The sequence below is a fragment of the Monodelphis domestica genome, chromosome 4 (genome assembly GCF_027887165.1).
Source record: "Monodelphis domestica isolate mMonDom1 chromosome 4, mMonDom1.pri, whole genome shotgun sequence".
Taxonomy (NCBI): domain Eukaryota; kingdom Metazoa; phylum Chordata; class Mammalia; order Didelphimorphia; family Didelphidae; genus Monodelphis; species Monodelphis domestica.
Window position 1 is genome coordinate 37,381,419 of NC_077230.1, and position 12,717 is coordinate 37,394,135.

The 12,717-nt window shown below is 36.8% G+C and overlaps 1 protein-coding gene across 2 annotated transcripts; it reads right to left on the reverse strand.

Moving 5' to 3' along the window:
- Nucleotides 1–4,809: 4,809 nt before the first annotated feature.
- LOC103097140 (casein kinase II subunit alpha'-interacting protein-like) lies at nt 4,810–12,010 on the reverse strand. 2 transcript variants are annotated; one of them, XM_007493486.3, is made up of 2 exons: nt 11,779–12,010; nt 4,810–6,400 (listed from the first exon to the last, which is right to left on the reverse strand). In XM_007493486.3, the coding sequence occupies exon 2, from the start codon at nt 6,273–6,275 to the stop codon at nt 4,836–4,838; it is 1,440 nt and encodes a 479-aa protein (XP_007493548.2). In that variant the 5' UTR covers nt 6,276–6,400; nt 11,779–12,010; the 3' UTR covers nt 4,810–4,835. The 2 variants fall into 2 exon arrangements, with proteins under 2 accessions (XP_007493548.2, XP_056649268.1); XM_056793290.1 differs by having other exon boundaries at nt 7,973–12,010.
- Between the last annotated feature and the right edge of the window lie 707 nt (nt 12,011–12,717).

Here is a 12,717-nt window from a genome sequence, read left to right on the forward strand (position 1 = left end):
CTATGCCAAACAGCGTGGTCTTTGATGACTCCCAGCACATGTACATATATGTATCTGTCCATCTCTGTACAGGACTGAGCCAATCCCACACCTCAAGCATCCTATGGCCAGGATATTTTTAGAACATGTACCCAAACCTATGTAGTCACCCAGCCCTCATAAATAATCATTTATTGTGCCTTCTATCAATGTACAAGGGATGTTGAAACAATTGATTGGCAATAGAAAGTCCAATCTCAGACTTGCTAGTCACAAATTTCCCTGACTCATGGGAGTATCTCTTTTAGGCCCTGGGCTCCTCTGGAATATTTTGCAGCACAATCACCAACCAGATCAGAATAGTTGGGCTAAAATCACACCAGTGTGTGAAGACAGGGCTACATTGATACCTAAAAGCCTTATTTGTAAGGGAACTAAAATTTTGTGCAGGCAAATATACAGTTTGTCTCAAAACAAACAGTTCCCTCAAAAAGTTTTCCTGAAATGTCCAACTCTGGACTTTTTTTCTCTGGCCTGATAAAATTAGATAAGTACTATTGTGGGAACAAGTTCAATATAGTTCCAGGGCTGAGACAATACTCTGTCTCAGTATTCTGATGGTCAAGATATTCCTCAAATATCCATGTACGTTTATGTAGCCAAATTCAACAAAAACATTGATTATGCCATTACTCTATTCCAATTCAGAAGGAAATTACAATTTGACTCAGGCATAATGATCATGGTCTCGTCCTCACAAAAAGACCTTCTTCAAAAGAACAAGTCTATTTAAATGTTCAGAATGTACCAGTTTTTTCCCTCCATTTGACTCCAGCTACATTACTTTGGGCTTTATTTGGATCTTTCAATCATACCCTGCTTGCATTGGGTATTCTCCATCCCTTAGTTTTTTGCTTCCATTTATTTGTTTCCTCCCATCAGGCTGTTAATTCCTTTAGGGTAGGGACTATCTTTGTTTTCCTTTGTATCCCCAGTGTACAGTAACTGGTACATAGTAATGTTTAATAAATGTTTATTGACTATCATTGAAGGTCCAAGTTCTGCCTGATTCCAGGGGAAGAATCAATATCTTTTTGACTTTGAGAAAAGTGATCTTTCCAACAGATCATGCTGATTTTGAGAACCATTGACAGGATTCAGGATCAGATGGATGAAAGTCACAAAAAAAGAGTAAATATGCATTCATAAAGAAAGTGGTGGGCAAGACTAGGAAAAAGGTGTAATGGAGGACATTTGGGATAGATGGAAACTAAATTTCTCACCATTTGGAAAAAACTTGTTTGTTTTCTCTCCATTCACTTCTTGAAAGTGAGAAAATAAATATTTTTCATTGAGAAAATAAAATGTTAACATTATTGTCCCATAAGTGGTAGTTAATAAAATATTTGCTATACCTTAGCTTTTGCCCAGTCTAAAAGGCTTTCTTTTAAAATCACTTTACATTGTCAGTATTCATCTTAGTATATTCGTATTGTGTGATAGCTCTTCATGTCAGAATACCCTTCTCACAATTAGTTAAAATCAGAGAAGCTAACCTCTGTTGCCTTTTTCTCTACTGCTCCATGCCTTTATGATACTTGATTCTATAGATTCATAAACTTATTTACATGGTGGAGTATATGATTGAGAAGAGTGCTGCCTTACCTTTAGCATTTTAGTAGGAATTGAAGCCTTAAGCTAAAAGAACGAAATTTCCTACAGATAAAAATGAAAAGAGAAGGTTATGATTTTAGGTGGTACTTTCTTAGGCTCAAGGTTGTTTTTTCTCAGATTGCCATCACATATTATTCAATATTAATTATCTTGTTTTATTTGATTCTACAAAATCATTCCAATCAGGATCACCCAACCCCTCAACTATACCATTTTATTTTTAGATTAAATGCAATGAAGTACATTTCATATTTGTGATTATTTGTGGAAAATTTTATGACATTCCACTGAACAACTGGAAAGTAATTGAATTATCACAAAATAAGGTTTGAGAAGCATGAATCTAGACATCTTCCAAGCCCAGGGTATTCTCATAGAAGTCCCTGGGTTCCCTCCTTCCTCTATTGCTCATCCCAAAATCCTCTCACCAAAAAGAGCCTAAGAATAGAAAAGCTGAGGTAATCCAATTCTAATGGGTATCTATAAGTTTCCATATTTGGAGAGGACTAAATAAGAGGGAAAAGCTTCCAGAAAATAAAAAGTAATTGATAAAAAAAGTGTGTGCAGAAAAATAGTATTCTCTTTTCCTGAGAGGAGAGTTTCGTCACCAAACATTCCTGTTCAAAAGTCTTGAGCTCTGCAATTAGAGCACATTAGTTTGCCCTTCTGCCTTAGACATGATAGTGAGGCAATATTGCAGTGCTGAGGGTATCAATATTTAGAAAGAAGTTGAGTTTAAGTCCTGATTCTGACTTCTCTTTGGATCTCAATTTCCTAACCAGTAACTTCCTAGGGGTTCAACTGGATGACTTCCAAAGTTCTTTACCATTAAAAATCTATTATCTTGTGATCCAGTTGTCCATGGTCCACCTACAGTCAGTTGACCCAACTATATTTGTTTAATGTGAACTTCAGAAGACTATGCTGTTTTGGACAAATAATCCTGACTTTTAATTATATGCATCACAGAATGCATTTCCTTACCAACTGGCTAGCTTTTGTGGCCTTTCAATCTGTTTTAGTATCGTATGGATTTTTAATATGTCTCAGTAATCCCATTAGCAAATTAATACATTAGAAAGCATTTATTAAGCACTTATGTGTCAGAAACTGATGCTAAGTGCTGTGATTACAAAGAAAAAAGACAAAAAATGTCCCTGATGTCAGGAAGCTTACATTCCAAAGGGCAAAACATTTGCAACTAAGTAGAAACATACAGGATACATATAATAATTATACAAGGCAATCTTTATTCTGAGCTGAAAAGTTCTGTTGCAAAAGAAGGTGGTACTTTGAGTCTCCAAGGAAAGCAAAGATACTAATAAGCAAAAGCAATAAGGAATAGCATTATAGTCAAGAGTGGAAGTCTGGACAAAGCCACAGAAATGGGGAATGGAGAATGGAATGAGGAATAGCAAAGAGATCAATATAGCTGGATGATAGAATGCCTGGATAGGAATAATGTGTAAGAAAAATGGAAAGACAGGAAGATGACAAATTATGAAAAACTTGAAACGACAGAGGAGTTTGCAGTCCAGCCTATAGGCAATAGTGCACAAATGGAATTTATTGATTGGGGGGGTGGGTAGGGTGGGAATTGTCAGTTCTGTGCTTTAAGATAATTTTGGAAGCTGAATGAAAGTGAATCTTGAACATGTTGCGTTTGAGACTTCTATAATACAAGAGAAAAGCTGCTCTCTTATTTTGTCAAAACCCTTATTTTAACCCTTACAATATCCACCCTAAAATTCCTTTTCTCTATATATACCAACTTGATGATCTCATCAGTTCTCTTGTCATCTCTGCAGATAATCCTAGATTTATATATCTATATCAGCCCTTGTCTGCCTTTGGATTTCCACACCTATATCGCTGCCCACCTACAGAACACATTTAGAGTAAATATATAAAAATAGAATATAGTAAAATGAATATAGTAAAGGAGAGAAATATAGGAAAGAGGGAGAGGTATAGGAAAGGGGCAAAGGAAGAAAATTTTCTAATGTCTATACTAGTAATTCTATAACTACCCATAATTACTACCTAAAACTGCCTATATCTACATATAGCTATTACTAATAACAACCACCCCACAAAGTTCCATCCCAATCCAGCTTAATCAAAACCAACCCAATCAGTGTTTAATCCATCCTCAATTAGGTCTGTCAATGAACACTAGCCACATTCCAAAAAGTTAAAGAAAGAAAAAAACCTAACAGCTCAAACCAAAATCCCCAAACCCAAAAGGCAAAAAGCCCTCTAAAGGCTAAAGCCAAAAAGCCCTCTCAGTAAACTGAGGCCTGCCTTTTATATTCCAGCAACTAAATGCCAACCACCAACCCAACACACTCCCAGGAGCCAATGCCAGCCCTAACTGTCAGCAACTGACCTACCAACCAACTGACACTGGCTCCCTTTTCTATCCTTTTTCTACCTCACTTCCTGTCTCTATAGTTCCTCCTTCCTGTCTCTATGGTTTCTACTTCCTATCACTGTGGGCTGGTTAATCTCTACACATCTCTATGGTAAGAGGATCTCCAGGTCCCCCATTAGATTAAAAAAAGGAATAAAGAATTCCTTTTTCACAGGATTATGGATGAAGTTCAAGCAAGGCCTATTCAGGAATAGTAGTCAGAACTTTTGGATGCTTTCAAATGCCAAGGTATAGAAGCAGTGTAATTTTTTTTTTCTTGAATGTTGTGATTTGTGGTAATTGTATCTTGAATAAAATGATTATTTAAAACAATGAAAGTCTTTATAGGACAGTTGTATGAAGAGATGCACCAAATGAGTTACTATAAAATAAGTGTTTGGGAAGGCCTCAAATGCTGTTCATCTGCCTAACTAGAGACTAGTCAAGATGAAAGAGAAGGGAGAACATTGAGGGAAGGTTTTATTCCTTTTTTACCTCAGTGTATTGTTATCTAGTTTCCAGCTTTAGAATGTGATGCCATTTAATCAAGGATAATATTTTTATGTTTGCTGCATGTTAATGTCTATCACATTAGCAACTGTTTAATAATGATGAAGAAGATCTATCTATAAATGGTTTCACTTATGAATTCTAAGGGAAAAAATGCTTAGCAACTTCCCAGCTACTTAAAATAATGAGTGGGATACAGTCGGCACAAGCTTGAAAGACATACAAGGATTCAATTGTTTCTCAAAATAAAAATTTTAATTTAGTTTTCTCTTCTCTTACTTTGAAATTTCTCTAAGAGAGACTTGAATTGTAGTTGCATCTTTTGTTTCATAGGAATTTCTTCTACATTTCTCTGACACCTTAAGGGTAATTCAAATGGCTTTTGGTTTGGATATGATTTTACTTTATTTGACTGGTGATGTTTTGCAAGTATGAAGTCCAGCCAAGTGAGTTTTGGAAGCACAAGTAGAGGACTTGGATCCGAGTTGCCACATGATGGAGGGGCCAGTAAAGGGACTGAGGGCATGGCTTTACTGGGAAGGGAATTCGTGACAACTGAAACAGAGTTTGACGTTCCCTGGGTCACTTTAAGGTAAAATCTCACATTCTTCTGTTCTGAATCATGTAAAGGTGTTGGTATGGCCAGCAATTGTGCCAGAGGAAAACATTTCAATCTACCAACATGAGGACAACCATTTGGTATCCATGAGGCACAAATTAAACAGACTGTATAACTAGCAGACATATATTGTCCAGGCCAAGTAGCAGGTCTGGGACATCCCCTCAGCTGCCACAGGTGAATCTGATTATAGAGATCATGCTTTATTTTTGCCTCAGGGATGGTATTGATGATTTTATCAACAATTTGGGTATTAAGAGTTATCCCATCTACAATGGTGTGAGGGTTGATCTTGTTTAAATCAAGAGGGACATCTCTATTCTGCTCAGGCTGGGTCTGGTTTTGGTTCTGAGATTGAGCCTTATATGGCCTGGAAGACCTGGGTGTATCCTTAGCCTGGTTGTAATCACTTGTTGGTGTCTCAGTCTGTAGGGGAGTAATCTTTTGGTGGTTCTGGTTTATTGGATCTTTTGCCTGATTATTCAGAAGTCTTGGGAATGTGCCACATTCTTCCTTGTTCAAGGGCATTTGGCCTTGGTGGAATATTTCAAGGGGAGGAGTGTCTTGAGCGTCAGGATCTGGTTGAATCTCTGAGAGGTGCTTGGCACTTGACATAATAGTTGTAGTTTGCTCTGGACCAGGGTTTGTGTTCATCAATAGATGACCAGTTGGGATTTGACAGTGTGGTGGAGTCTTGCCAGAAATTAAAGGAAGAATTGTGTTTTGACTCTTAGATTTCTGTAGGGAAGAACGTTTGGGTTTGGTATGGTGTTTGGAACCTGATGTATATTTGGCCCTGGGATGAAGACGATGTTTGTTCCTGGATTGAATTTTTGGTGAAACAGCTGGGGGAACCTTTTGGTTGAGGTTCCTTAATGCATCTCCCCCCTGAAGTAGGCCTACTGAAGCTTTTGTCTTTTGTTTCAGGTCTGGTCTAATGTGAACTTCATGGTGGTCAGAGTGTGGTGGTGGTCGCTGACATTTGTCATTGATGTTGCTGCCATGGTTCTTTAGGGACTTAGTCTTATGACAAACGAGGGAGGGCTTGTGTTTGAAGGACCGATGTCTGAGGCACACCATCTTCTCAGCCTTGGATTGGTGGTCTTGTTTTGACAACACTGCAATCCGATGTGGTGGGCATGGGATCAGCACTTCCTGGGTCTTGTGAGCTAGGATCTTTTGAGGGGTCTGGATCAAAGATGAAGCTAAAGAAGAGATAGTGAGAGACAAAAGAAACTACCATGCCACTACAGGAATTGGAATAACAACTGTAGAACACAGATCAGCAGAAGGGATGATGGGCAGAGATCTAACAGTAGTAATGCATGATGTTCTTATGTTTTCCTCTATACTGTTTTCATGGCAGATCAATAATTATCCCCATTTTACTGTTAAGATATCATATACACATATAAATAATAGCTAATACTCATGTAAGTGTTTTTAAAGCTTGCAAAACACTTCACAAGCTATCTCATTCAATCCTCATAACAACTCTGGGAGGTAGGTGCTATTATCACTATTTTAAAGAAGAGAAAACTGAGGAAGATAAATGGAATTTAAATCTTTTTGACTACAAGTCTCTCTCTATAATTATTATATTAGCTACCTAATAACATTTATACTTACAAAGACCTTTTCCAAAATAATTTGTGAGGCAGGTAGTGTAAGTATTATATAGATGGTTTTTTAGAATGGCACAAGGAATTCAGTAGATATGGCCAATATTTAAATGGAGGAGCCAGAATTCTAATCCAGAAAACTAAGATGGAAAGACTAAAAGGGTTTGCCCAAGGACACATAATTAGTAAGTGGCAGAGGCAGGATTAGAACCTAGGTCTGCTGGTTTCTTAATCCATGTGCTCTTTCCATTGTTCCATATTAGTCCTGAAGAATACAAGATCAGGTTCAGTTAGACAAGAAACAATACAAACAAACCCATGTTCACAAGGAGGAATAGAATAGGGTTTCATTTGAAATGACTAAAAGCCAAAGTTCTCACCTCTGGGATATATCCTGTATCTTCTCCCCATTTGTTCACTGAAAGATTTCCTTGAAAATATAACATATTAATAAAGTATGGCAAAGAATTATGATTCTAGAGACTTTTAAAATAGGCTACCAAAAGATAATCCCTCACATGACTGCACTCTTGGAACATCTCTTTTTTCAAGCAAGGATTCTTAAAATGAATTAAGGAATTTAGGAACCTTTACAAGATGCTAAATTTCTGGATTTTGTGAAAATTCTGGTGTAATTTTTTCCACTAAAATTCATAGATTTCCTGAATTTTATCTATGGAATTATTGTGGACTGTTGTTTAGGGTCAGCTAGGTGGCTCAGTGGATTGAGAGAGTCAGGTCCAGAGATGGGAGATCCTGGGTTCAAATCTGGCCTCAGACACTTCCTAGCTGTGTGACCCTGGGCAAGTCATTTAACCCCCATTGCCTAAGACTTACTACTCTTCTGCCTTGGAACCAATATACAGTATTGATTCCAGAACGGAAGGTAAGGGTTAAAAAAAAAAAAGAGAATCCCTCTTATAAATCAATTCCCTATTGTCTCCCATCCTGGGAGCATTGATAATAGACATAGAACAGTTCAGCTCAGTTACTTACTGGTTATGGGACCTAGGGTAAAGTAACTTAAATTCTGCCTGCCTCAGTTTATTTAAATATAAAATGGGGACAATAAAAGCACCTACTTCCCAGAGTTGTTGTGAGGATAAAATTGAGTGCCTGGATTATATAGTTATTATTATTATAGATATACTATACCTCAAATGCAATGGGTTGCGTAGATGGAGCTAGTCGTTGCCTTCCAGGCCTCTCTCTTTTTCTGTTCCTCACATTTCCTTATCCTGCTCATTCCCTTTTAAGTTTATTAAATATATATTTTTAAGAAAGGGACTCAAAGTAATTTTTATGGATATATAAGCAACTGAATGAAACAAACTCAGAGATGATAAGGACATTTGAACTGAAAAGCTTAAAAATAGAACTAGCTTTCCTGAGGCATTTTGGCATGGATAGAAGTCTTAAATGAAAAAAGGAAACTCTCAGTCTAGAATTTTAAATAGTATTCAATGACATTTATGATGCATCTCCTCCCCATGACCATTTTAATATTTACAATACAGTTCTATTATCTTTTATTTTTACATCACCCACATTTCCCAATGTCTGCCTCTTTCAGCCTTTTCTCTCATAGAGCCTTCCTTTGTAACAGAATACAGAATTTTTTAAAAACTCAAACTTTTTAATTTCTGAAATTAATTATCTCTCAAAAAAAAGGCTGCTGTGACATGCTATTTCCACACCCATAGACCACTGTACAAAGAATGGTAGGAAGGTAACTTCTCAAATCCCCTCTTTAGAGCCATGCTTCACCATTATAATACTTATTGACAAGAATAACTTTTTCCCTTGGCCTGTAAGATCAGCTCTAAAAGTGCTTTCACAGAAAGATCCCATAGGCCTAACAGTTCAACTGTTGTCTTCAATGTTGTCTTTAAACTAATTTGTATTTATTACATACTTTTATATTCTCAAGGGACATTGGGAAATTATAGAAATTTTTGGAAAGCATGGAAAAAAATACTCTCTTAGGAAACGGGAGAGCAATTTAGATTATAAAACCAGGTTAGAGGCACAAGCTTAAATCAGCTAGAGATCTTCTCCTTCCTCCCTGCAGTCCAGTTCACTCAGTTCCCCCAAAGGTGTCTCACTATTAGAAGTAAGAACAGGAATCAAAACAGGTAAAATGTTGCCAGGTCAGGGGCCCTGGATTAGTCAAATTCCCTTGGTGGCCTCAAGGGCTTCTCTTTAATTTAATGGAGACTAAATGAAATAGAAAGAAAACAAAAATAATTCAATCTCTTCAGAGAAATTATTTTTCCTAAGAGGAACCTGTATCAAAGGGATGCATAAAAATACCAACTTTAAAAATATTCAGGACTAATTTCTGTGGTCCTAGCCTACATAGGGGATGTTATCATTCTGACATCACAAAGCATCACTTCTCTATTACTGTCTGGCATCACTTGGTATAATGGGGATGTAAGAGGTAACATTTGCAATGATAGGTTTTCAAATGGTAAACAAGACTTCAACTAGTTGAACTTTTAATTATATTTAAAATGGACCTTTTCATAAATCCTTTTTATTCATTTGATAGCCCCTTTGTGCCCTTTCAATAGAAGACTCAATATTTCTCCTAAGAAATATATAGTTTAATTCATGCCCCACCTGAGGTCTCATTTGTAAAACATGTAAGTTCTGTGAGGATAGGCACTTTCTTTTCATGGTTTGACTTGCCCACTCTCCCTCCCCTCTCTCTATTGAGTCAGCCCAGTGTCCTGGAAAACTTACTGTGAACTGTACCTGAGAAAACAATGGATAAAAACATAGTTTAGAATTGGGATTCCTCAGTGTTTGGGGCTGTCTCTTCTCCTGGGATGCCAACACTTTGCCTCTTCCATGTACATAAAAATATTGTTCCAATGTAAAGATGGCTTTCTCATTCATTTAACAAATTAGACATTCCTTACCTTAAAGAAGTCATTTGAAAATATTATAAATAGCAAAGTTATCAATCAACAAACTAATAAAGTATGTATTGTGCATTTGGTAGTGTGTAGGTACTGAACGTTCAAAGAAAGTGAAATTATTTCTACCCTCTAGGATTTATGCTCTAGCTAAAGAAAACAACATATAAAGTAGATAAGATAATTTGGGATGTGGGAAAGGGAGAGATACCTAAAAGCTAGGACAGTGATGGCAAAACTTTTAGAGACAAAGTGCCCAAACTATAACCCTCACACCACATGTAAGACACCCTAGACAGGGGATGGAGAAAGTGCTCTCATCAGGCTTCTGGGCAGAGGAGCAGGTGTGATGAGAGAAATGTCCTCAGGCATGGTGGAGAGGGGAACAGCACCTCCAGCATGGATGCCATAGGTTCACCAAAAGATCAGGAGTCATGTTTGAAGCAGTGATTGAGCCAAGTCTTGGAACTTGGGACATAGATTTAGAGCTAAAAAGCTAGATCATCAAGTCCCACTTCACATTTTGCAGAGTGAGGAAACTGAATCTCAGAGGGGAGAAATAACTCATCTATGGTTACATAGCTAGCAAGTTTAATTAGAGATGGGATTTGAATTTAGATCTTCTTGACTCCAAGTCCAACATTTTAACAGATTAACATTAGATTCTGAAAGGGTGAGATGAGGAGAGAATGTATTCATGTAATAAGAGAGCAAAATAGAGGCATAGAAGTGTGAGGTGGAGAGTACAGAATATGAGGAACATGTTGAAAGAAGTTCAATTTGGTTAGTCCTTATTGTATGTGAAAGGGAATAGTATTAATGTGTCATATGATTAGAAAGCTAAATTGAAGCCATTACTGAGACGTTTAAAGAGATAACTCTTTAGTTGATCCTAGTAGTAGTAATAAGAAAATCATCAGAGTTTCCTTAGTAAGGAAATTATTTGTTAACTAACAAATGGTCAGACCAGTGTTTATGGAAAGTCATTTTGGCCACTATGAGGAAGATGGACTGGAGTATGGAAACTTGAGTGAGGAAGACCAATTAGGTGACAATAGCAATATTCCAAGAGAGAGGTGATAAGGGTCTTTACTAGGGTGATTGGTTGTGTGACTGAAGAGGAGACAGATGTGAGATATATGGAGATAGAAATGGCAAGCTATGACTCTAAAAGGATGTGTGGGAAGAGAGAGTGAGGAATCGAGAATGACACTGAAGATTTAAACCCCAAGAATGAGGATTCTTAATTTGTGTGTGTGTGTGTGTGCATATGTCATTGACACATTGGCAACCTGATGCAGCCTATGGATCCTTCTCAGAATCATGTTTTTAAAAGCATGAAACAAACTATATAACATTACGAAATAAAACAATTATAATGAAATTGTTGTTCAATGAAACAAAAACACACCTTCACAGACCTCTGGTTAAGAACCTTTGAACTAAAAGGATGTGGGAATACCCTGTTACAGAATTAGGAAAATTTGAAAGAGGGGTTAGACTGGTGGAAAGATTAATAGTTTATATTTTTAATAGGTTGATTTTGAGATGTTATGGGAAAATACAGTCTCATAGTACAAAAATAGAGGTTTTGCATACTATACTTTTGCATACTACATACATTATAGTATACTCTTGTATATTATAACGACCAGTTCCAAGACTTCTTTCTTCATTCTGGGTTTATTGGGCATAACAGAAGGAAAGTGTTCTGACATACTAATGAAGGAGACTTTAATTTTGTATCATGGACTCTTTGGGCGCTGTTGAATATTATTGGATATATAGGCTTACAAAGGAAGTCAATCATATAAAAGTACAGTTATCTAAAAGCATTTAAAAATATGTCATGAACTCTAGGTGTAGAATTCTCTAATGGGACCTGAAGTCTCTCCCTATGCCGACTTCCTGCATACCAAAGCTAAGCCTTTAGACACTCTAATTTTCTCCTCTTAATTTTTGCCCCAGGGAACTTCTGATAACCCTAACCTTGATCTCTTTCTTCCTACACAAAGCAGATATCTCAGAGTTTCTTACCTGTAAGAATTTAAAGAAGATCAACAAATGGTATTTCAATTGCTCCTAATAAGACAAAACCCATGAACTAATCCAATTCCAGCTTGTGATGTCAGTACTTTCAACCTTCCCCAGGAGTGCTGAATCTCCATAAAAATGGTTAAATTAAAACCAGTGGGCTTAGAAAAATGGAACTCTCTTTCCTCAGAGAACTCTGTTCTGTGGTGCAGAGAAAACAGATGCACTTCCTTCAACACCTATAGCAGGATTGAAGCCTTTGATTATTCATCCCAAATAGGAGGCCTGAAATTTCCCTGACATCACAAAGCAGTAGTTATTCTCTGTCAACCTTCAGTTGAAGTTACCTCATACATATCTGGGGAAATAGGAGGAGGATAGAGGGTGGGGAGAGCTTAAAAATGGGGTCCTTTGGCAGTGTTGCTGATACAGAACATGAGCAGTCCTGACTTGAATTTTTAGCAAATAGTGTCCGATTTGTGTTCAAGCACAAATTCCCCACTAATACTGCCATTTCAGTTCCACCTCATTACCATCATGTATTTGACCTGAAAACGTAACAGGTCTAGAAAATACAAACTATATACAAAAAATGACTTACTTTCTGTCCAAAAAGAAACATTTATGCCCAGGTCATGGATACAAAATACAAGAGTACAAAAATAGTCTTGTTTCCTGGGGATTTTGGATCTATATTAATTGTATTAGTTAAAATTTAGCTAATTAAAAAGATCACACCTTATACAAAGGTAATCTCTAAATGGGAATGTGATTTGTTAAAAGATCACATCTTAACTAGAAAAACATGGGGGAAATTATCAATCAGATTTAAGGATAGGCTTTTTTTTTAAGGATAGAATTTTTAACTTATAACCAAACAACGAATAGAGAATCATAGAAGATGAAATGGAAAATTTTTATAAAATGAAATTTAAAAGGTTC

What these genes read in the sequence shown, in the direction of transcription:
- LOC103097140 (XM_007493486.3), bottom strand. Translation starts at nt 6,275, where the DNA reads ATGGTGTGCCTCAGACATCGGTCCTTCAAACACAAGCCCTCCCTCGTT.